The 24,795-nt window shown below is 44.7% G+C and overlaps 2 protein-coding genes across 2 annotated transcripts; one reads left to right on the forward strand and one right to left on the reverse strand.

Moving 5' to 3' along the window:
* Positions 1–86: 86 nt before the first annotated feature.
* kcnmb3 (potassium calcium-activated channel subfamily M regulatory beta subunit 3) lies at positions 87–2,559 on the reverse strand. Its single transcript, XM_040171180.2, has 4 exons — positions 2,326–2,559; positions 1,588–1,785; positions 1,157–1,331; positions 87–540 (listed from the first exon to the last, which is right to left on the reverse strand). Exons 1-4 carry the CDS (start codon positions 2,409–2,411, stop codon positions 202–204), a joined length of 798 nt encoding a protein of 265 aa, XP_040027114.2. The 5' UTR covers positions 2,412–2,559; the 3' UTR covers positions 87–201.
* Positions 2,560–3,914: 1,355 nt separating this feature from the next.
* mfsd8l2 (major facilitator superfamily domain containing 8-like 2) lies at positions 3,915–11,512 on the forward strand. Its single transcript, XM_040171174.2, has 11 exons — positions 3,915–4,300; positions 4,504–4,689; positions 4,902–4,964; positions 5,073–5,192; positions 5,426–5,505; positions 5,948–6,209; positions 8,052–8,125; positions 8,468–8,681; positions 9,548–9,670; positions 9,846–9,976; positions 10,757–11,512. The coding sequence occupies exons 1-11, from the start codon at positions 4,225–4,227 to the stop codon at positions 10,835–10,837; spliced, it is 1,410 nt and encodes a 469-aa protein (XP_040027108.2). The 5' UTR covers positions 3,915–4,224; the 3' UTR covers positions 10,838–11,512.
* The last annotated feature ends 13,283 nt before the right edge of the window (positions 11,513–24,795 follow it).

Here is a 24,795-nt window from a genome sequence, read left to right on the forward strand (position 1 = left end):
GTTGCTTTTATTTCATTAGAATAACCCTGCTTTCCAAATCACCTACTTTTTATTCAGCTTGCTTTTAACAAGTGTATGCTGTATATGCATTCCGTTTGGACCTACTATTTCCTCATAACATTGCTTAACAAGGTTCATCCTCTTTCTCTTCTATCCATTTCGCGCGCACGCGCGCACACACACACACACACACTGGATGTGTCACGACGGAGACTGCACGCCGGATGGCTGCAGCATTCGGTACAGTTTGCCCTGAGTGTCCGTCGGTGTCAGCCGGCCCGCTGCGGCCAAGCGCTGCGTCAGCTTCACAAGGCCCACCAGCAGCGCTCCGCCAGCCAGCATCAGCCCGGGCCACAGCAACGCAGACAGGCCTTTCTTCAAGGTGTACTTCCTGCTCAGGATGACGTCCCCGGGGTGCCTCGTCGGGTCCGTGAAGCAAGACGACGCGCTCCCCAGCTGAGCGTCCAAGCTGTTTTTCAATGTCCGCACCTCCGCCAGAAGTTCGGCTCCGTCCGATTGACATTTGGGGACGTAGAAACACTGAGCGAGAGAGAGAGAAGATACGATTCATTGTCATCGAGTGACCTGCTTGTTTCAGTATGCAGCACTGATTGCAATCAGGGAGACGAGACGACAAGTTTCTTTTTATATATATATATATATATATATATATATATATATATTTAGTATTTTGTCTGTTGCAGAGAAGAAAAAAAAAAAGCCCTTCCCAGCCTCCATTTGCGGCTCTGAAAAATATGTTTTGTACAATTCCTCTGAATGGAGCAGAAGTGCATCATGCGAGCGTCTCCTGATAGTATCTGCTGGCTTATATTCACAAGGGTGCAGGAATCAGTAGTTTTCCATGCTGTCATCGTGCTCAGTGCAGCTTTTCTTCCTCACCTCTTTTCTCAGGTGCTTCCTCAAGTCCCTGCCTGGATGTCTAATATGGAAACATTAACATGGATGACCTGAGTCCTGAACAAGCGACGCTACGACCCACTGCACGTAGTCTTCATGCTCAAGCCCACTAAACTCCTGCAGGTCTTTCAAGTCACCTGCAGGTTATCCCACCTGGTGTGGAGCAGATTCAAATCCGGTGCTCATGAGCCTTTGAGTCCAAACATTAACCCTGGAATGTAGAGCTGTGAATCCCTACCTGCGGAGCGAGCAGGACGGACTCCTCGTCAAAGTGGAGGAAAGCCCTCTTATTGGAGCTGGTGAGGTTGACCGTGACCCTGAGGCAAGGTACAGTGCTCACACCTCTGCAGTCCACCCACTCCTCCAGGATGTCGGCCTGCAGCAGCACGCAGCCAGCCTCCTCCTCCCAGTCACTGCAACACAAGAGCAGCATTCGGATGCATCCCAGCCAGAGCCACAGCCATCGGTAAGGTAACACCTTTTTTTCATTTGATAATATAATAAGTGTAATGCTATGTAAGGCTATTGGTAGGAATCCCCAGTGAATCTACGAGAACAATAACCAGTTGCAGCCCTGGTTGCCTCATCTCATGCTATAAGTTATGTCATATATATATATTATACGTATATGACACATCTAACAGCATCAGCAGACAAACCACAGTGCACCTGTTCACGTAAGGTTTGACCACAGTGAAGCCGACCACAAAGAACATGAGCACGGAGAAGGCCATCATGGCGTAGCCCAGCAGGACGGCTCTGTCCTCCCCGACGCTCGACGCTGGCATCCGAGCTCGCTGCCCCCCGCGGCCCCCCACGCCGCAACTCCACTCCTGCTCCTGAGCCGTGTGCAGCAGCTCCCTGTGTCTCTCTCACGCACACGCACACACATACACACGCACAGGGTTTAAGGATTTTGTCCAACATTTTAAATTTAATTCATCAAATTTAGTTTTTGACTCGTTTTATGATTTGGTTCATTTTAATTAATCTTCTATTCTTTCAAACCATGTGATTCCCTTCTGTGCTCAAAGTATCCACATTCACTTTGTTTTTCTACATAAAACCTTTGTTTACACGAGTTTAAAGAGTGGAATTTAGTCTTTCAAATAACCTTGGTGACCTCATCAGATAATATTTTGTCGAATAGCTCACTCCAGGTCGACAGAGGACACAAAAGGCCTAAAAGTCCTTCTTCTCACACGTGAACTGACCTTGATTTGTCTTTATTGTGATGCAATTAAAAAAAAAAATACAAACTGCTCAAAGCGATGCGCCTGGACTTTCCGGCATGGACAGTTTGTTCGACCATACATCCTGTGTCCAGGAGTTGAAAATCAGAATTTGGAGGTCTGTTGAGACTTGACGGGTTTCACAACAGTCTACGGTCGATGGTCCTTCTCTTACCGTGTCTGCCGCCTGCGAGCACCCTGCAGGTTGATGCTGATGGGGATGGTGAAAGACCTCCGGGGAGAAGCTGTGTTCACGAACATACCCGCTCCTATCTCCCTCTCGGCCACCTGCCGCTCCTGAGTGTGTGCGTCCGCCTAACAAGCTCTTCTCCCTCTCTGAAGGTCAAGGTTTGTCAACAGCTGATCATCTTGTGTCTCAGATGAAGCACGGCGACTGAGAGAACCAGATTTCAGTTCATTCACAGGGAGGCTTCCCGTTGTTTACCGCGGCTCAAAGGTGAGTGCTACAACAGCTTCCGCCCTCCTGTGTGTTTCTATAGAAACCCCCACAGGTACAGTAAGCCAGGTAGGATGCTAATGGCCTCTCAGTGGGCCCTGGAGGCTCCGCCGCATGAAGCAGTTTGTCCCGGAAAAGCAGAATGAATCCCTTCTTGTTGCTTATTGTTGTGCACTGAATGAAGCAGCACGTGTTCGAAAACGATCAACCGCCTCTACACCCATTAAAACACACGTTCACAACAGATACCGACCCAAACACGCGTGTGCTTTGATCATCCTGCTGGCCTGTCGAGCTGAAAACCCCTCACATTGTGCAGAGAGCGAGTTGCTGAGCAAGTTTATATGTGTTATTCAAACGATTGAAACTCATTGAATTATTCATGCGCTGAAAGAAAAACATATGGAGGTATTAACTTGGTGACAGGTGAGTTTAATAAAACAAGCCCAAGGCTTGGAACGCGACTGCAGCTTGAGAATGGAGCCAACTATTCATTAAACAGAGAGCAATGTCACACCTAATTTATTCAGTGTTGAATACAAAAGAGCATTATTTTTGGAGGGGAATAAGGCATCTAATCTGAAAATGTAATTACAGTCTATCTGATGTATTTTGTACCCTGGATGTTTTTTATTACTCTGTGTGAGGCCTCATGTTTTTGAACAGTAAAGTTATTCACATGCATGGTCTACAACAGGGTACATGGGTCCGGATGAAGTGCTTTTGATGATGACATTAAAAATGCATAAAGCTCAGTGTACACTGTAAAAGAGAATCCTAATTTGACGGGAAATAGCTCTAACTTTTTACTGTAGTTTTTCTGTTTTTATATTATATCCAAAACTGTAAAATCACAGATATTATCTGTAACTTTGCAACCCAACTCATTTCAGGTATTATGTTAATAAGAACAAATTAGATTTCTGTCTAATTTTTGTAGAAAAAATTGACTGTATTATTTATCTTTTTTCTTAAATTACATTAAAACGTATGTACAATAACAATAATACTCTCAAGTTAAATGTCTAGCTTATTATATAAAGGTTTGTGTTCATATTAATAACATTTTTAAGGTAAATCGTTTTATATTAACTTCAAAATCATCTGAATCTCAATTTAGCTGTTTAACTTTTTCATCACCAAACACAATGCAGTTTTTTCAAAAAGTACAATGTTATGTTCAAACCTTTTAAGCTGCCGGTGGTTTTTTACAGTGTACTTTACCTCACCTGGTAACCTGAGACATTGCCTTGACCATGAGGCTCACAGCTTGCTGCTGGCTGTGCACGTGACTCAAACAGAATGTCCTCTTCAACATGAGTGGAACTACTGATATAACCTTCCTGGACTGTGTTCTTTTCACTGCTCATTCTGATGTATTCTGCCACGTGTTTTTGACTTCTTATGCAGGAGAAGCGTTGCTCATCTCGGTTTTCCATCTCTTAGCGTCTGGATGAATTCCTGGGATAATCCGAGCCCGCGAGTTATACTAATTGAACGCACAGTGTTTCCTGTCATCTGATAATGCCGCTGAACAAGACTCTAAACAGCATGTGCAGTAAGAGGTTTGTGTATCAAAGGGCAGCAAGTCACTGAGCGGATGGGCAGCTAGTCACAATGGATAATCTCCAAAAGAGGAATCTAACTTTTCTTACAATTGGATTGATATTTATGCTGAACGGCATTGAGTACGGTAAGTTCATGATTGCATCTTTACGGACCAAACCACGTAAGATAATGGTCTCATTATAGCCGAATCTGCCTGGCAGTTAGGCTTTAAGCACGCATCACAAAATATATTCATTTTCTGTGCGAGTAAACAAGGCTCATTATTTACATATTACCCCTTGTTTTCCTCCTCACCCGCCTTCCCCCCTGCTTCTCTGGTGGTCTCAGCCGTCATTCTGCCCACAATATGGAGGTATCTCCAGATTTTAGAGGCCCCCCCTTACTTCTTGGGCCTGGGTCTGTCGGCCTTCAGCCTGAGCGGGCTGCTCACCGGCCCGCTTTTTGGCTTGTGGTCAGATCGGAGCCAAACTACAAAGTCCATCATCCTTTTCTCCAATCTTTTCGAGATTGCCGGTGAGTGATCAAACCACAAGAGAAATGTCACGACTTTGGGCTCGGTCAATGTTCGCTGCAGTGTACAGACTTACAAGTCAAATAGATTCGTTGCACCATGTTGTTCTTATATGTACCTGCTGCTAATATTTCCGTCCCAACCTTTAAGTGAGGTGTTTGTTTTACACAGGAGATGCATTTTTCAGCAGGATTTTGTCTTTATTTGTCCTCAGGGAACTTCATGTATTTTATTGGGTACTCAAAGTGGCTGTTGTTGTCCAGTCGTCTCGTAGCAGGTGACACGCTCGCTCACCTGCACGCATATCACAAAACAACACCCGAAAGCATTGGCTGTGTATCCGCACGCTGCGAGGCGTAACAGAAAGACGCTGTTCCCGTCTCAGGTGTCGGCGCGGGAGCGGGCTCCTCCATCTTCGGTTTCCTGACTCGCAGCACTAAGCCGGAGGAGCGCGCCGGCGTCTTCGCAGCCATCATGGCCTGTCGACAGGCCGGCCTCCTCGTGGGTCAGTTCCTCCCCCTTCGTCTTACCAAAGACACAGGGTCTCATTTCACCTCGCCTCCGCCTTCCGCCTGTCTTCTCAGAAATATCAGACACAGGGGACGGTGCGGCGTCTTCTTTGATGTTCAGCTTCGACTGTGAGAAGAAACCGTTCAACGAGGTTGGAGGTTTCAATCTCCGCACGTCCTCTGTTCTCACTCCATCTCCTCTTTAAAGTTCTTCTCCATGTCTCTCCAGGGCCGGCATTCAACCTGTTCCTGCGGCTGTGTGATTTCAAACTGGGGCCCTTTGTTGTGAACAAATATACATCTCCTGGGGTAACAGCATCCAGATAATAAGTAATCTAAGGATCTCCGAAAGCCTCATGAATACAGAAACAACCTTTAGAAATAGTCGCCCTACATTCTGCACTCCTCTTAGCTCACACGTCTTTTTTTATCTTCTTTGTAGAAGAATACAAAAAATGCCAGCAGCAATACTCGTAACAGCTGAAATCGATCTATTTTCCAGCTCACGGGTCTCTGAATAGCACACCTGTAGAACAGTTGCAACCTAAATGAGATATAACAAAGCGCTTACGTTCCATTATTCCACATAATTTGCCAATGTGTGTCTCTCTGTATTACACTGTGCCAGGTTACTTTATGTCTTTAACGCTGTCCCTCACACATCCAGCGCTTTATCTCTGCGGAGAGTTTTCTCAGATTTTGATGTTGTACAAATAAATAAATAATTAATCTTCTTCATCCTTCCTCTCAGATCTTTATGTGCCTGTTGTGGGTGCTGCTCCAGTTTGCCATCCTGGGTCTGTACTGGGACGTACCCCCCGTCAGCTCGGAGGAAGGATCAGCGATGCTTGAGATGAAACAGGAGGCCGACGATGAGGAAGAGGGGCTGCTGATTGGTTCTGACGAGGAGCCCCTGCCCACCTACAGAGCGGTTAACTCCGACCAATTGGAGGCCTCCACCTCGTCTGGGACGCGGCCCGTCCGCGGCGCTTCCATTCTCAGCACCTGCAGAGGTGAGCGAGCCGGTTCGACCAGCTGTTTCGGAACAATGACTGTCATCTCTGCTCTGCCTTCTTTTTAGTTGTTCAGGTTGGAAGACGTGTCACTGCCAATGCACATGTTTTGTATCAGCTCCATTGATTCCCTTGCATGCACGCACACACACACACACACACACACACACACACAAACGCCTTCCATTCTTCAGGGCTCTCAGGAGTTCTGTGCGGCGTGTCGGATCACATTCCCTGTGTATTGATTGGACTTGTGTGTATGTGTCGGGGTTATGTTATGAGTGTGCATGTATATGCACGATGTCACGTGTCCTATTGGATTAGTGTCACAGCAGGTTTACATGGGATGCAAGCAGTGATTGTGTGGCATTATTGATTAACGCTTTCTATATGCTGTTTTTGTGCGTTGTCCCCTGTGTGTGTGTGTGTGTGTGTGTGTGTGTGTGTGTGTGTGTGTGTGTGAATCGATTCACTCTTTGAGGATGTGCCAAAGGGATGGACAGTAGACTTTGTTCCTTATTGACCGGGTTGCTGCGGTGGGCTTGTGGATGAAATGGAGAAGGAATTGATAATGTGGTCAACGTTCTTCTCATTGATTCCTGTTGGAATTGTTCGAATTGACAACGCCGGAAACTTGCGATCAAAAATAGGGGGTCTGCAGCTTTTGCACATGCTGTCAAAGCGTCTGTTAGCTGTTGGATGGAATTAATTCATTCAAACATTTATTTAAGCCTTGAAAATCATCAAGGGCCCCCCTTATCGCAATAATGCAAATAAATTAAACAAGCCTAGTTAAACCACCTCCGCAACATTTTTTGTACAGCTAAAGAATCCGAAACTTGATAGTATTTATTTAAATTCACAAACAACTGCATGCATGTCCTATAATTAGCACTAAGAAACAGAAAGTAATGAATTGCAGGAAGAATTAAACATCTTGTTGAATAAGCTTGCTGAGAGTTAAATGTTACATTTCTTAGTCAGTCCAGACTAAACACACAAAACAAACAAGCTATGCGGCTGATTTTGTTTCTTTTGCACAGAGCATTGATGTTTCCAGATGTTTGCAGTCTTCACGCATAGCCAAGCAGCCGGCTCAAGCTTTGTATTCACCTTACAGAGAGTTATGTGGGTCAAATGAAAGACATTATCAAGTTGCATCATGGAAGTTGTCGTTTGACTCGACTCGCGTATATGGAGCAAAATCCTGCAGTATCAATAGTGGTAAAACATTGTCTGTGAAAATAAACCAAACGAGAGACCACTGATGATGTATTTCTAACCTGTGCCTACATGTGCACACATGAAATTCTGGCATGGAATAAATATGAACACTAGCTTTTTACACTGTAATGCAGTAGTTCACAACAATGAAACCACATCAACAACCGTGAACAGAGAGAAATGAACCGTAGTAGATCCCACACTGCAATATCAAGCCATCGAGCCATCTGGTGCATTCTTCCAAATTTAGCAAAGCGCCCGGCTCATTTTTACTTCTCTCCAAGTCAAGACGGGGGTTTTGTTCCAGGGAAAGCTGGTATCAAACATTGGATTTTTTTTTGTATATATCCAAATAACCTATTATTATACTAATTATTATTGTTATTATACATATCATTTTTTCTTGTGATCGTGTTTCCGACTCTCACCGACCTCTAGAAAAAGTCACGACTCATCCCGCCTGCCTCCTCCTGGCTGACGACCTTCACATTAATACGATTTACCCTCCTTTGCCAGTTGAAACTTTCAATTCATCGGCACCACTTGAGCTGGCTTCATCATTTTCTCCTCGCTTTCTCTGGTCCTCAGTATCCGTCTCTCCTGTCTCTCCCTCCGCAGAGCTCCTGAGAGAGGAGGTGGTTGTTCTCCTCACGGCTCAGTTCATCACTCTCTTCAATCAGACGGCGCTGGAGGTGAGAGCAGCTACCGTTGATATCCATCAGCCGGCTTTTCCAAGCATTTCACACAGTGTCACACTATTTTACCCCGAGCCTCATCCAGACTGCATCAATCCAGGCCTCACTTGCCAAGACTCGCTGTTACTTTGAGAGAATAATCAAGTATCACTCAACGCTCAAAGTGCGACTGATGCGTAATCAGTCTCGGGTCCCAGACGTGACACACGATGAGGTGTTTCCCCCTCTTGTCATTAAAACTTCTTCTTTTGATCTGTACTTAAATTAACAATTGATAAGAATCTCCTCCTCCGCTTCCGACAGAATCCCTTTGTCTAACCTCTCTCTAAAATCCCTCAGACCATGGTGACTCCCATGACGCAGCGCCTCTTCAGCTTTGGCGAGCTGAGCAACAGCCTGATGTACAGCCTGTGCGGGGTGGAGGTCATCCTGGGCTTCTTCTTTGTGCGCTGGCTGAGCAGGAGGGTGGCCGACCGCGCCGTCCTGGCCGCAGGCCTGGTCATCTGCTGCGTCGCTTGTATCTGGTGCCTCATCTTCCTCTGCAGCCCCCGAGGTGCTGACCTGTCCAGGGGAAAAAACACGCAAGCACCACACCGAGGCCAACGCGCTCTTAGGAGATGCAGCTCCGTGCGCAGGCCTCTCCGTCAGACTGCTGTCGCCGTCGTGTGCATTTTTGCAGATGAATGGGCCCTTTGAATGACATCATCCAGGCAAACTGGATCCTGGATGCTCACGTTGGCTCCGCGTCTGAGGCGGCTCGTCACGTTTATCACTATGATTACTAGTGGCAGGTGCTGGGGAGTGCCTGAGCAAATATAACAGGATTACAGTAATCTAATTAGACCAAAAGGCTATTTGCTAGACCGTATCCTACTTTTGTTTGCTATTTTCTACAGTTACAGTTAAAACAAGCAAACACGTGTATTACAACTTAGAAGTAGGGGTACCACAGGATAAATACATTTTTCTAGAATCATTCATTCAAAATCATCATTATGCAGGAACATCCAAAAATGGAGTGGGCACGTATATTCACACCAACACGTGCACGCTGCAGAGCGGCACAGAACAAATATGGAGTGGCTGCCAGCTTGGCAGTGGTTTAGCTTTCACACGGAGCCATCTCAAGTGGTGCCAACCGGTTTTGTGCAAGGAACCTAAAAACTGAGAGAAGGAGGGATGGAAAACGAAAACAAGATCTGATGCGAGTCCCCACCACCACGAATCAGCTAAAATATATATTTTTCCAAATAATTGAACAGCTACGGGATCTAATATATGTATTTGATGTTCTCAGGGGGGAACAGGTTACATTGCAGTCAGTAAATGTGATTGCTTAATAATATGTTCCGACGTTAGGGGAAAATGAAATAATTCAATGGGCCTGACGCCGGGGTGTTATCTTTGCAATCCTGCCAGGTGGATATGGATGGGAGCTGTCGAGTTTCATCATCGGAGTGTTTCTGCAGCTGCTCGGGCTTCCCTTCGTGGCCGTGTCTCAGGTGTCTCTCTTCTCCAAAGTCACTGCCGAGAAAACACAAGGTTGGCTCCCTTCACTGCTGTTTACACGGTCTAACATATTCAAACAACAGATTGTTGCTCAGCATATGTGATGCAAAGAAACAGTTATACGTGCGTTTTTTTTTTTTTTTTACGTGCCATATTTCGGCGCGGGAAAAAAATAACTTCTCCTTATTCTTTGACGCTTTACCAAAAGGATTCAGCCAAGGTGTCAGACGCTCGGTGGGGGGTCTGGCCACCATCTTGGGTCCTTTGTGGGCTGGAGGACTCACCAATAATTTGTACATAATGTTGGGCATGATGCTAGCTCTCCTCATAATGATCACAGTAAGTAGAGCGCAGCTCACAAACAGCGTCCAACTGATAGAAAATGGCTAGAAATAAAGCAATTCTCATGTTTGCAATAGTTTATAGTGTGCATACTCTTAGCTCAGCTCTGCATTTAGACTGGAATTGATCAAATGGCAAGCCGTCTTTTGTTCTTAACGAAATGCCAATACAACCACCTAAGCATCCTTTACCTTTTAATGGGTCTTAACACTTTGATTTAAATCTTCTAACAACAATGAGCAAGATGCTTAATTACTTTCTTGAAAAGCGTATTTAAGATCATGAAAAGGAAAATCAAAATCTACATAACATTTCACTCTTTCTTTGAGTTTTTTGAGACACTGAACTATTATAGAATAATATGGTTAATTAACAAAGCCGTGCTGAATGTCAGCTGCTTGCAAAGCTTCTCCTGGCTGTAGCTATTTTATTTTAAATCCATCTTCCTGAAGCTCTAAAGCACGACAGTTAACATGTGATTTTTTTGTTTGATCAATACAAGTACCAGCGTGTAAAAAACACGACTTCTGCTTCTACAGGGAGGTATATTAGGAGCTGGAATTGACATAGTAAATACTCTTATCACAGCGCTTCTCCCCTCCTACCCTGCACAGCACACTATGTTCCTTCTCTATTAGAATCTATCGAACGGCGTGGGGTGTTTTAAAAAAAAAAAAACAACCAGTGGCTACTTGCCAGTTAAATCCTCATCCCAGCATGTCTTTGATAGCCTCTGTTTATCCTCTGAAGCCACATCACGCTCTTCATTCTCCTCAGGTCATGACGGTGTTGTCCTACGACCGACTGACGGAGCCGCGGGCCGTGCAGAGCGCCCAGGGCTCTGATGGAGGAGGATAGAGCCGCAGTGTGTGTGTGTGTGTCTGTGTGCAGACAGACTTCAGAGAGAATGGATGCTCATTGCGGAGGAAACAGGAATGAGTGTGTGAATAAAAATTGTTCAAACCCCAATACGGTACCTGAGAAGCTGTCAGAGAGGTGATCACACAGGTAAAAGCACTTTGTGTTTGCTTGTCAGCTGGTATTAGAATCTATCTCCAATGCGCATTCCTATCAGACTCTCCATTATACTTCACACAAGGGGGCACCATTGCTCCCGCATCGAATGTTTCGGAGGCGTAATTGAAGATGAAAGCAATTATTTATAAACTGAACTATTTATATTCCCAGGTGTTGATGAGAGACGGGGTTTTTTTCTCTCCACGTGACCCACGCACCAAGTTGTTCATTTCTTCCTTTCTTCCTGCAAAAAAAAGGAAATGAAACGGTTGACACAATGGGTGCAGAAGTGGAGTTGTCAACATCTGAGCAGCTCGGTGTCGGCGTAGCCGATAGAAGAAGAGGGTCAGATAAAGTGACGCTTTAGAGGATATTTATTTGTAGTGTTGCATTAAAACTTCATTTCTAGTCTTCATACAGCCTTGGATGCCGATAGACATTATCAGAGAGCATATTCCTGTATATCTAATGTGCAAATGAGCAGCTCATGAATTAAACCAAATTGGGTAAATACTTGTTAATTAGCCGGCTGTATCCGTTGACTTTGGGGAGATTTAAAGTTTAATTGCCTGTATTCATAATTCAAACCATGACAAGGTGTATCGTCAGCTGTTTTTTCCTACATTCTCCTCTAGGATGTGCTGTGAGCTACACTTGAGGAGAATGCAGTAAGCAGCATCACGGCATTGTGGATTCCTTTTGTTCAGTGTTCATGGTTTGGGCCAATCTCTGTGTTTTTGCATAATTGCAGATAAGGCTCAGTAACCTTTTCCTGTTTTCTACACCCAGCATGTGATATTTGGCTTTCCAGAGGCTTTTCGCCTGAAATGGAAATTTTAATCTTTGGGACTCAAGGATATAATATATATAAGTACTTTCATGCTCTGATCAGCGTATTCAGGTACTTGACATTTTAAGGGAGATAACAGGGTGCAACAGAAATCTGGTCAAGCCTGAATTTACTGTTTGAATACGCTGGCTTTTTCAGCGCGATTATTTCTGTGTTCTTCAAGAATCTCATTCACAACAACCTAAATAACCGGAAGCGTTTTGCAGCCCCTGAACACTTGCATTCAAATCTTCCATCTACGATGCTAAATATTCACAAATAGGAATCAATGTCTTGTAAGCTGTAAAAATGATGACCACACAAAATAATACCTTCCTCCTTTCACAGATGAAAAGTTGAATTTATATTCAATAAAACACACTGAATCCAATGCTACTGCAGTGCTACTCGGTCTGGTATCACCAACGTTGAGGGGAGACAAAATTACATTGCATTTATATGGAAAGTGTGTTAAGGATCATAAGACAAAATTGGAAGTAATTCACTATATTTATGACATAAAAAAAAAAAAACGTTACACTATATTTCCATGTTATTGATGCAGAATTTGCACCCCGATTTGTGTGGGAACGCTTTGATCAGCTTTGACTGATGGTGAACAAGCGCCATTCAAATGTTTCAATATTGTGATGGCGTCACCTTTTGGTTCACAAAGATGCTTCTAACCAGCACGGACAGCTCAGAGAAAGAATGATTTGATTAAAGAAATGTCTGACGTGAAATACGAAAAAATCATTCAACCTTTGGCAGGAAATAGCGCGTTCTTATAGGACCCCACCGCTAATAGTAAAATGCTAATAAATGTATTTTAGGGCCTTTAGAGAGATTGCATGAACGCTTTGTTATATAACTCATAAACAGGGTTTTCTGTGTGGTGCCAAACAAGCCCGTTCTCCTCCACACCGCGATGATGCTGCTTTCACACACAAGACGCCATCAGCGCAGTCAGCTGAGGTAAAGGTGAAGGTTTAAGGATACAGAGAACAACCACATGATGCAGCAGCCAACAATTATTTGTTTTAAGGACTGACGAAAGTTGTCACTATGGTTGTGGAACAAACCAAGGTACAGTGGAGCTCCAGTGGAAGCATCTGCATGCTGCAGTACTACATGAATTTAAAATGTCTCGGTCTGATTTGTATACTAACTGTTTCCATGCCACGTCCGGGACGAGCAACCGGGCTCTGTGCAGTACTCAGTGGAGCGCAAAATATCTTGGTAGCTTCAACAGTTATTCAGTGTCGAGTGCTTTTCTCTTTTTTTTTTGGTCTGCTTGCTGGTGCACAATGAACTCAACTGTGAACACGGAACAACATTCCACTTTGTCCAAGGCTGCTCCTCCAGCTTTGTGAGGTGCGGATTTAACCGAGCCAGTTTAAGAGTAGTTTATCTTTCTACATATTGATGCCCTGAAGCAACACAAACACCCTCCCGTGTACGCTTTGAATTTACACGTGCAAGATGTTTCTGATGAATCAAACCAGGGGCTCGGATCTCCGTGTGAACACAGTGCCAAAAAAAGGGTGAGTTAAGTTTGACATCAATGATGCCACAAACATTCTGTGAATTGAACAAAAAGGAGACAACAACATATTCCACTACAAACGTTTCCTGTTTGGACACATGGTGCTTAAAATGTGATTCCTTGTTTCTTGACGGAGAGCAACGGCTTCATGAGGTAATGAGGACAGCTGTTTAGGAAATATTTGGCGAAAATGCAGAAAGCTGTTGAAATCACAATTCTCTTGTTTTTACACCCACTGTTGAGAGGGAGAAACATTTGGGACGGGGGTGAGAGTGTTATTTTCCCCAAAACAGCCCCAATTTGTGCACCAGATGACTAGTAGAACGAATCCACTTTCCATCAAAGGGAACTTTACCCGGGCCTGTTTTCACTGTTTTGCATTGCTCGCAATGAGAGAGTCTAACAGAGATAAAAGTAATTGGTCATAAAGAGGAAAACAGCATTCGACTGGAGCCAGTGTGTAACAATTATGTTAACGGGTGGATGTGCTCTTCCTGATGGCATCACAGTAGCTGGACTTCGTAGATAGATCGATGAGTTATCCTCTAGTGAGGAACGGGAAGCGGGATGAAATCACGCCAGCAATTTTACATGATTCACTTTTTTGTCATCCAGTCTTTGTGCAGCAAGATTTATCCCTACAAATCATCAATATATCTAATTCAACAGGAATATATTTATTCAGGATGTAATTTTGTTTCTGCAATGGCAGCAATTCATTAAAAAATCCCTGACATAGATGTCAACGCGTTGGTCTCCTGCCAACCGAGGTAAAGATTTACTGTTTCACCGTTTTTGTTGCTGACTGGAGGACCTGACTTCTGGATGTCATTGACAAGGTGTGGCTCAAGTCCAATTCTGTGCGTGTGCAGACACACAAAGGGAGGGAGGGAGGGAGGGAGGGAGGAGGAGGGGTGGGTTGCTACAATCTTGTGACAGTTTTTAAAGTATTTTCTTTTAGTATTACGTCTGTGAGCCGGCACAATGCTGTGAGTTTTTAACGTAAACCATTGCAGAAATATAAAGACTAATGAGCAGACAGGCGAGCGGGAAAAGACAAAGAGGAGGGACAGCGTGCACGAGGCGCCCATCGATGAATCACAATCCAGCGTTAGATTCAAAGACCTGTGTGTCTGGCTGGGAGGCAAATGATTTGATTCATTACATGTGATGGCGGTGCTCGTAGGGGTGAGGGGGGGGGGGGGGGGGGGGGGGGTTGCACATGTATACAGTCACTCAGGAAGCCCCCCGCTAAATTTATTGTAGACTCCCACCACTGTGTGTCTGGCATCGCCTCGGATACATCGAATCAATTGCCTCCACCCACACCGACCATCCACCCCCGTACTCACATTAGAGCCTCGGTGAAGTGAATTCCTTCGGGACGTGAACGAGCGCCGTGTTTAAACGCAGCCTGGCTCATTGATTGCAGCCTTTTGTAACAGCAATGGAAATATATGCAGATAATTAGCCGGCGCGTTCAGGTATGTGGTTTGCTTGTGAACTTGGCGTTGCTTTGCGAAGTGGGAGAGTTTTTTTCTTTTCTTTTTTTCTTCCTGCAGCAGCAGCAGCACCAAAGAGCCTCGGAGCAGACAGTACATTTGCTCATCAACTGGTTTCGTTCCAGTGAGAGGTAAAAATTATCCAATATTTCACGGTCTGGCCCTTTGAAGGTGGCATTATTTCAGCAAAGCTCAACGCGCAATGGGGCCAAAATTGCCATAGTTGTTCAAACAGAAGCATCGTTTTCATGGGTGGATTTTTTGGGGGGCAGACTGCAGTAAACAAAGCACGTAAACAATCGACCCCGATGGGTCAGGTCACACCTCCCGCGCCCCCCCCCCCCCCCCCCCCCCGAGGCGGCGAAAAAACGCGGTCATGCTTGTTGTCTGCCAGCGATGCGGTCGAGGTTTATGTGCGAACGGACACGTGGGAGCTCATTGATCCCATTAAGAGCCTGTGAGAAGAATATTATAAAATGATGAGAACTTCATAGGAGGTCAGGCGAGGATCAATATTAAATCCTATCTCATTTATAATCCTGCTGAGCAGAGGCTCCGCCGGGCTTATCTGCTTAAAGAAAAACGTATTTGACAATTTACTTTAATGCTTGTTTGAATAAATGTAATGAGACGCAAGAGCTTTGAGATGAAATCTTTTTCTCGTCTGTTTGCAGGCGCTTCAGTGCTATTTCGTTGTCAACAAATCCACTATAAATACACTGATGGATGATGGAGAGGTTTGACCAAAAAAAAGGGCTCACATGCATAAACACAAGTATAATCAGGGAAAGTATTGAGATATAAAATAAAAAATTCAATTCATCACATTTTTGTTACATCTCCTGGCAGATTGATATTGTGTCCTCGGCTATTTTTAAGTAGATTTGGCTGCTCTTATCTGCAATCTCCGCCCTCTTAGACACAGCGTCTTCAGATCAAGGATTAACTTTCTCATTATACATATCACTTAGAGGATTAACCCGTTGGCGCACTCTCATCTCCCCCAGCTATGGATCTGACCTGTAAAAATGTAAAATACGACGGGGCCAGCTGCAAAGAAGCTCAGAAATCTTTCTCTCTCACTCTCCCAAAATCTGGAAATACAAACCTCTGATTTTTGCACAATCCTCGAGGCCAATTAAGCTGTGAGATTTGTTTGAAGTTGCAGATTGAAAGGAGAGTTTGACGGTCCGGGGCCCAAACAGTGGGAGGGAGACCACGGGGGTCCGGGTTCCCAGAGCCTGCATGTGTAATCCAGTCTAACATGCATGCAAATCTCATCTGTGCCCGCACACAATGGCCTGTCTGTGTGACGGAGGGAGGCGGGTGGAGGGGAGCAGAGGGAGGGAGAGAGGAGAACCTGTAAGTGTGTGTCCACTGCTGCCAAAGCGTATATACACCATGATAGGTGGAAGGAGACCGAGCGCAGGCACACTAAAGTTCACAGACGAGTAAGACCCTTTTATCGGGGGTTGATATTCAAACATCCATGATTAATCCAAAATCTGTGGAGCTCTCCAAGGAGTAAAAAAAGAAAAAGAAACCCACAGCACAACCCAATGAAAAGAGAACATTGTGAATTCCTGGCACTGCTCTGAGTTCTTCTTCGTTGCGGTGTAAAAAAACAAAAGTTGGCAACCAAGATCTCGGGGGAAATTAAAAAATCGTTGTCTTATCCAGCCAATTAAATGATATACACCTTTTTGAACGTGGCTGGAGCTGGCCGCCGGAATCTATTTATGACAGTGTTGTGGTTTCCACCTCCACCGCTCACTTCAGAGAGACGTACACTTCCCCCCCCGCAGGGTGAGGCTGGAAACCAGAGGTAGGGGGGGGAGGGGGGATTTCCAGACACAGAGAACTTACTTTCCATCTGTCTTTATCATATAGATTCACAGGATTAAGCCAATTGCAGTTTTAGTCCTGAGCAGAGGCTCAACATTGGATTAGATAGTCAGAGAGCCTTTGTGTGTCGCCTCCAGTCTCCCAGCGTCTTACTACTGAAAAGCGGGGGTGTTCCTCGATGCACGCCACGCCTCCCACTCCGTCACATTTGGATAACTTTCTGCATGGTGTGTGCGTCTTTACTCTCCCGGGCTGCTCGCGCCTCTGCTCTGTCGGGACCCCGGTGGGCAGACCACGGCTCAGCGGGGGGTTTTCACTCCAATTTGCCATCGTTTGTCACCATTTGTTCGTCCTGACAAACGAAATGTTTGCCCTTGGTCCCGTCCCGTTTGGCCACAGTCACAAATGGCGTCAGCTGCTGTCTTCTTTTTCATGGCTCTATTTTTTTTCACTGAGTAACTCGGCCCTTCATGCCAGTCAGGGTGGACGATTTCTTCAAAATAGTTCCCCCGTATAACTACGTAACTTCATCCAACATTTATATTGTAGCATGTTGGTGTTGCATGGTTGGTGCCGTGCTTGTCTCTTGTGTTTGGTGAGTTCATTAGAAGATGAACTGGGGCCTTTCGGCTGTAGTTTCTTCATCCGGGAGCCAGCGGGGCTCTGAGACTCCTTTTCTTTGACCGCGTCTTCTCGTCTGCTGTTAATGTGCTAGGACGTCTTCTCCAGGCTCCAGCTTCATTGTGTACCTAAATGTCTCTTTTACTGGCCCTTGGATTTCAAGCTAATTGCATGATGCACTTTAAACAGACATCCAGGAGGCCAGCTGGTTTGAGGCCTGACAGATGAGGTTGAGATGTTTCGGGCAGATACGGCAGGCATGGCGACCTTCTCCGTGGTCAGATGAAGCTGATTTCTTGCTTTCAATCACTCTCTTGCATCTCAGTTGACGTAGCTGAGGAACTAAAACATGTTCAATTGCGGTCCGGCTCCATAAAAACACAGGAAGGTCAGACAACCAAAGAGCTTTCTGTGGCGTCCTCGGCGAGTTAAGCCTTTGTTTGGGTTGCTTGCAAATGGGCAGGCCATAAACTTTAGGTGACTTTAACCGCGAGGAGCCGATCCAGCCGGGGATTTGGTTTCTCGTTTCTTCCGGCCGCACTCCTCTCCGACGTTCTGCGTCACAGTGGTGGCCGTAGCGTTATGCCGAGTGGCTGTTTCTCCGGCCACGGTGACAAGCAAGATGGCAGAGATGTGGACCGGAGGCTCCTTGGCACGGAGGCCCGGGCGGCTTCCTTTCAGCCCCAGTGAGGGACTAAGCACAGATGTCTGGTTGGGAGTCATCGAGTTTTTCTCGCGAGCTGTAATTTTTGTCTTGTTTGAAGTGAAGCCCGAGGCCCATCTCATGTTCAGCCCTCGTGCCGATTCACACGCACACATTTATTTATCGTGAAGACTCATTACGTGAAACGAAGAGTGTCAGATATGAGGGAAGCTATTAAGGAAGAGCAGCGGGCCCAGTGGTCTGTCGTAAGGGGAAACACTATTGCTGAGATGAGCTTTATATTACCAGCGGAAGAGTAAATACTGACCTTGCTGTTTCCACGTTTGTGGCCCTGAGGGTGTTTTTAGTCACTGGTTGGGATTTATAGAAAATTAATTGTGAAACATGAATCCAGAAGACAAATATTTTGTCTTTTGCCTACAAGGAAATACTAACAAGTATTATGTGTGTAGCTTAAGCCGGATATATTGTATTCTTCCTGGCCATAGACCTTTGTTGTTATTCAAAACGATTAAATAAAAATCTAATTAGGATGAACATGTATTTTTAATCATTCATTTTAAGTCTATCCAATATGCTATCCTGCAGCTGTAAATACGGACTGCAGCTCCAAGTGTGTGTTAATCCACTCCTATAATAATCCTTAACTAATGCTCCATTTAGTGCTGCTTATGTAAAAAAGTTATTCACTACCGGGCTGTTTAAAATTCCGTTTCTCACAATGCTGTGATGTGATACGATGGACGTTGGTAAAAGGTGTGCAATCAGTGACTAACACATAAAAACACTTCTAAGTTGAATTAACTGAGGTATTCTAAACTTCATAACCATCCACCACGTTCTAATCAAATCCCTTTCATCAAGAGCTCATCTAGTTGTTGCAAACTATGTTAATGTGTTAAAATGAGCAGATGATCCACCATTGTGGCTGCAATCAGCACAGACTTTCATTACTGTATGTTAAATATTATAAAGTAATGGGAAGCACAGCAGTGCAAAAACAAAGCGATTATGAGTCGGCGCCGAGGGAAAAAAAAAAGTCTCACTCCATATCTCACTTCCATATTTAGTTTTGATTGCGTGGTGGCTACAGGTAACACTCGTGGGATATGATAAAAAATTGAAGTACAACATTTAAGCTTCCTAAATTAGATTAAATGCAGGTCTCTAAATGGAAATCACTCGAGAAAAAAGGTATTTCATGCAGACCATGATCTTAGTCCAAATGCAGCTTTAAGGCATAATTTAAATAGAGGCTTAAAGTATTTTTAAAAAGGCTTAAAACAAGTTTTTTAATCTTGTTTTTTTTCTTAATTTTTAGGCTTCTGAGAAGGATACAAAAGATTGATACTGTCCTGTCTGGATTTTAACTTTAACTTCTTGATACACTTCCATAAAGTTAAAGAGCCTCGCAGAGAGATGGTCAAAATGAAAGCAGAAGAAATCCAGACTTTTAGTTCTCGATATGGTTCAAGCTCCCAACCACCTGGATTGATAATGCAACACAATAACAACTTTGAACCCTGTTAGGTAAAAAGTCTAAAAAGCCCGACGTGGAATCACCCATCAGTGGGGTTCTGTTCTCAGGCGTCACGATGCTCCTTCAGAGCTACAGAAGACATCACGCATGCTCCTCGTGACTGGTACATTCACATTTTAAAATATTGGATTCACCCTTTTTAAGATGATTTACAAGGATGAATATACCAATCCATTAGATCCACCCCATGTGACTAGAGGTCACATGTTGACGATTTTGATGAATATTGACTCAGCTTTATAACACGCAGCTTTACCTCGTACATTCCGTCTCATTGCCTAACACACATCTGCACGCACACGTATTGTTGCTCTGCTTTCAGTCGCTGTTTCTCTGCATGATTGTTTGCACCAGAAACAGCAGGAAAGTCTCTGTTTCCTCCTAAAATCGGATTACAGGGAGTTTGAATTCCTGCCAGCCCTTTGATGACCAGGACAAGATGAAGACATGGAAAACTCACGAGAGACCATGCAGGGTTTCTTCTCGGAAGCTTGCAGAAGAGCTTTTTTTTTTCTTTTTTTTGTTAAACTACACACACTTCATAGAAGAATGTCTGTGCTCTTGCCAAGAGGAGCCAGCAGCACAACAAAAAACAACATCAAAAGAGCTGACCATCACTCGTACATTTAGAACAGTAGAAAGACTCAACCACGAGCGTACCGAAGAGAAGCATCTGACAGGGAAACATCAGCAACACTAGTGTAGCATCAGCTACATTAGTGTAACATCAGCAACATTGTAAATAATTCATCTTAAACTCTTCATTATGATTCATTGATTATGTTCATCTAGGCATATTTAACAGGCTTTCCGGCATACTGCTAATGTCTAATTTCCGTTTTGTAGCAGGAAAAAATACATTAACAATTGTGAACATGTCATGCATGATCATTTTTAAAACATTAAGCGGTCTCAGGGAGCTGATTGGATTAGCTGTTTGACCTCACTTAAGATGTCAGCAGCGGTGTGTGTGTGCAAAATGAGGATGAAAGCTAAAAGGCAAATACCTTTCTGCTTTTATTAATATACCAATCAATATTCTGACATATCCTTGGCCTACAGTCAATGCCACAGAGAATCTATTGTTTTCCCATAATTATGGTCGGTCAAAAGTGACACAACGTGACGTACATCACATGATCAGGCCAGTCAGACGCATGCCACTCAAATGCAATGATTTTAATTATCATGATCATTCTGTGTGACATGTGAGAGCATCTGCGTGTGACAACAACACGAACACCGCGTGTAGCACAAGAGAAGACATGACGTGAAATTAAACGAGCTGCAGACGAAACAAAAGCAGACTGACTGACTAATTAAAAACATTTTTACAGATTTGTGTTCGGTGGGCAAATATGCAGCCTCCCTGCGCACATTACCAGACAAATTTGGCGTATTTAACAGTTTCTACTTTGCCCTCTGGCTGTATAGTTAATATTTTTGTTGGAATTTACATTTTCATTAGCATAGGGAAAAGCCCATTTACACGTTTCAGTAATGTCAGCTTTCAAGTTTGTTGAGTTGGTTCATTTGTCTGCAGCCGCCGAATCAGTCTGGCTGAGTTCCTAAAATCATGTTTTCTGCTAAACACTCAAAAATAAAAGATGCAAATGTTGCTGCCAAACAATCTGCGTGTGTCGTGAAAGGCAAATTGCAATGTCAAATCTTGATTTAACATTCATAAATAATGCATAGCTGATCATGAACATTGGAGTTTTTTTTTTTTTTAAGTGCCGCTACGACACGTGCACAACATGTTATGGAGCAAAGTCCCAAAGTCCCTCTTCCTCAAGCCGAGTCTCCCATTTTCTGTCTCGACTTTTCATTATCCTTACAAATCTCCCAGTGTGCTAACAAGACGCTACGCTCAGTGAGTGAACAGACGGAGCTCAGGGGGAGAAGAGGATCAGAGAGACTCGCAGCTCTTGGGTTTGTGTGTGTTTAGAGATTCACTTTTTTCCCCCACCGCGTACAGCTGGGGCTCAATTAGTGTCCATTTTTACTAATTAAGTACACTCTGCCTGAATCAGTGGTGCAAAAACTAACGTTGTTTTTGAAATGGTGTGCTGCATCGGGGCGAGCTGCCCCTGAGGCCGGCTGGAGGCCCTTCTACTGTACACTGCTCATCCTCTTACTCTCTCCCTTCATGTGCTCATGAGATGAAGAGAGGAAATGAAACACTCCCAGTGGTTTTCACTAAGTCTTTTTTCCTGGTCGTGTACACAAAATCCTACATGCGGGACGAGCGTGTTTTTAACAAATCAGAGCGTCGATGTTTAATTTGACTCCTTGTGTGATCCCGTCCTTCTTGAACCCGGAGCCCTGCAGACGTGGAGCGTCTCTTTCTGCATGATATCCGTTGCTGCAGCGCCGCGCTGACGCCCAGCTAAAGGCTGGTGGAGTTCTGTGCATATTCCCCTAACAATGTGAAGCCGAGTAAGCTTGGCACAGCAGATCAATCCTAAAGGACTCGAAGAAGAGACCCAGTCACAGACATTTACAGTGTGAAAATACCCTCCCTGGTGTCTGAAGTTAACACTTTGTAGTATGATATGTGTTAAATTGCTACCGCAGAGAGAACTGGGTCCAAGACGGTCAATCTCTACACACCATCTGCGTACGGTATTAATTTCCCAGACAAGACGACGGTCCTTCGGCAGAAGGGTCAGACTTCTCCAAAATGATCTGTCAACCCCTTCATCCCCTGTCGCACTCTTATCAATGCTGCACACTTCCCTCTCCTCTGTTGCCATGGCTACGGTTGGGCAGGGATGAGCTGTATCAAAAGCGCTCTGGAGTTTAGCGAAGACTCTTCTCCACACTTAGCTCTGTTATGTTGCTCTAATCCCTTGCTTTTGATCTTTTTTTTCATGATGGAGACATTAAACCCGGAGGAATTCAGGGTGTACCTTACAGAACCTCATGCTACCGTTTGACTGGTTGAAATGCTGCTCCTCGGCGGACTGATGCTCGGGTCTGGCCGGCGCTGCTCTCCTTCCGCCAACAGATACCGCCTCATTATCTGCAGTCCACAGATAGCGAACCTCTAGCAGTCTCGAGCACCGCTTTCTTCTACTCCCCTCTTTGAAGCAAAGGCAAAAACAATGAAATGCATTATTTCAGCTTGACAAACCCTTGAAAAAGAAGCCCTCTTTGTACTGAATTAGGACTTTGAAATATTTTACCGGCATTTGACATCTAGCTTTAAACAAGATTAACAAGACTAAAGCCGTGCAACCAACTCTGTGAGGCTGCAGTTTGGCGCAGCTAATGTCAGAAAGCTAACAATGGGCTAATGAGGGGAACATGCTAATGTGCTTTATGGGTCCAAAATCAATGTCTAATGCTACGTGATGCGCGGATGCCAACAACCGCTTTTGTTTCATCATTTTACAGCCTCCTCCCCGTTCTGTCACTTTAAAAAGAAAAGGGAAAGGAGAAAAAAAACGCATCCTCCCCTCCTTCCAGTGCAATTATGAAGTGACTAAAACAACAAGCACTTGAGTAACACTTCAACGGCATCTCAGCAAAATGTAGTTCAGCTCTTTCATTTCTTCTGTCACTCATAATGTGAACGTAACGCATTCCAAATTATTAAATATAACGTAGTAGGCTTCATTTGTTCAAGCCCTCTAATGCTATTTAGAAATACTTGTAATTAACTTAAGTGTATCCCTGAACACCCTTTCACATTTGTACAAACCCTGCATATTTAACGGTAGTTAACAGACTGCGACCACTGCATCTCAACTGTATTGTTGCACTGCTGAAGTTACATCTGATCGCTTCTTTCACCGCTGACTCAAATTGATGGCCATCGATATAAAGCCTGCGGCCCCTCTGCGTGCCTCAGACAGTGTGAGGGCGCGATGAGGAGATGCGCATGACTGTATTCTGCTTATATTTCCCTCACTCTGACTACTCTTCTCCATCCTGCGCCCTGTGGCCCTCTGTGAGAAACATCCACATCACTGACAGATGGTTGAAACGCAGCGAGAGTGAAGAAGAAGAAGACAACAACAAGTAGAGTTTTATTTATGGGATGTGTGCATCCTCATCTAGTCTAATTTATAACAAAGTCGTTTCCACTTCTGCTTGTGTTCAGGCTAACCGAGCCTCTGATTCCTGATTATTCCTCCGCTGCACACTCGACCGGCGGATATAAACTATAGCAACACATTGGAGTCAGTGCTGTCTTTAGAAATCCACTTTCACCTGTCATATTAACTCTAGCGACTGACAATTAATGCACGAGGAGCGCACAAACTAGCCCACGCATACTCATCTGACACGCAGCTAAAACCTTAATTAGCAGATTCGATTTTGAACGTATCATCATGCAAAGACGTGTTTTGTGTGCAGCGGGTATGAAAAGTTGACTGTGTGTCGTGCTGTTGTGAATATGCTGGAGTTTATACGGGCTGCATGATGAATAGCTCGTGTCAGATGTTACCATGGGGATGATTACTTGAAAGCAGCCAAGGCACTATAAGCATTTGGGATTTCTAGCCAACCCTTCAAATGCTTGGCAGGCCATTTATTTTCGAATATAAAGGTAGTTTCAGGCGATCAGAATCTGTTTGTGTGTGTGTGTTTGTTGTGTGTTGTTGTTTTTCCGTGATGTAGACAAAAAGGAGACCACGCTGCATTTCAGTCAAACACTCTGCTCCCATTTAATTACAAACCTGCCGGTGACACATATCGCTGTCAACATCCGCGGCTCTGACCCCGTTAGCAGCTGGCTCGTCGCTGCTCTCAGCTCGGACGGCGAGGAGGTGCTTTTGTTCCTTGTGTGTCTCTCTCCCTCATCTTTGCAGTGAACTGTGAAGCCCTCCTCCGCATGTAGCGGTGAATCCCTGAAGCCGGCCGGCCGGCCTCTCTCACTCACAGCCTTGTTTCTGCCAACACGCTCCACAGGCCACAACAAAAGGGGGCCTGTGGAAACAACCCCTCAGAACTTTGACTGGTGCGATCCGCCCCGCTGCTCCGAACGGATACTTCTGCAGATTTAAGAAAGATAAGGAGTTAAGCTCAGAATCCACCGATCCCTTTGGTCTTCTTTTCTTCTCTTTGCCCAATTTGGGACATCTGCCCCGAGACCACAGCATCACCCCCCCTCCCACACTTTGTTTACTTAAAAGCCTAAAGCCTGACCCCCCCCCGGATCTTCCCTATTCGTGCCCCCCTCTGGTGAGGACTTGTCATTCAAACTGGGTTGAGAGACCCAAGCCCCTCTATCTCATCAGCAA

This window comes from Gasterosteus aculeatus, chromosome 3, assembly GCF_964276395.1.
Source record: "Gasterosteus aculeatus chromosome 3, fGasAcu3.hap1.1, whole genome shotgun sequence".
NCBI lineage: Eukaryota > Metazoa > Chordata > Actinopteri > Perciformes > Gasterosteidae > Gasterosteus > Gasterosteus aculeatus.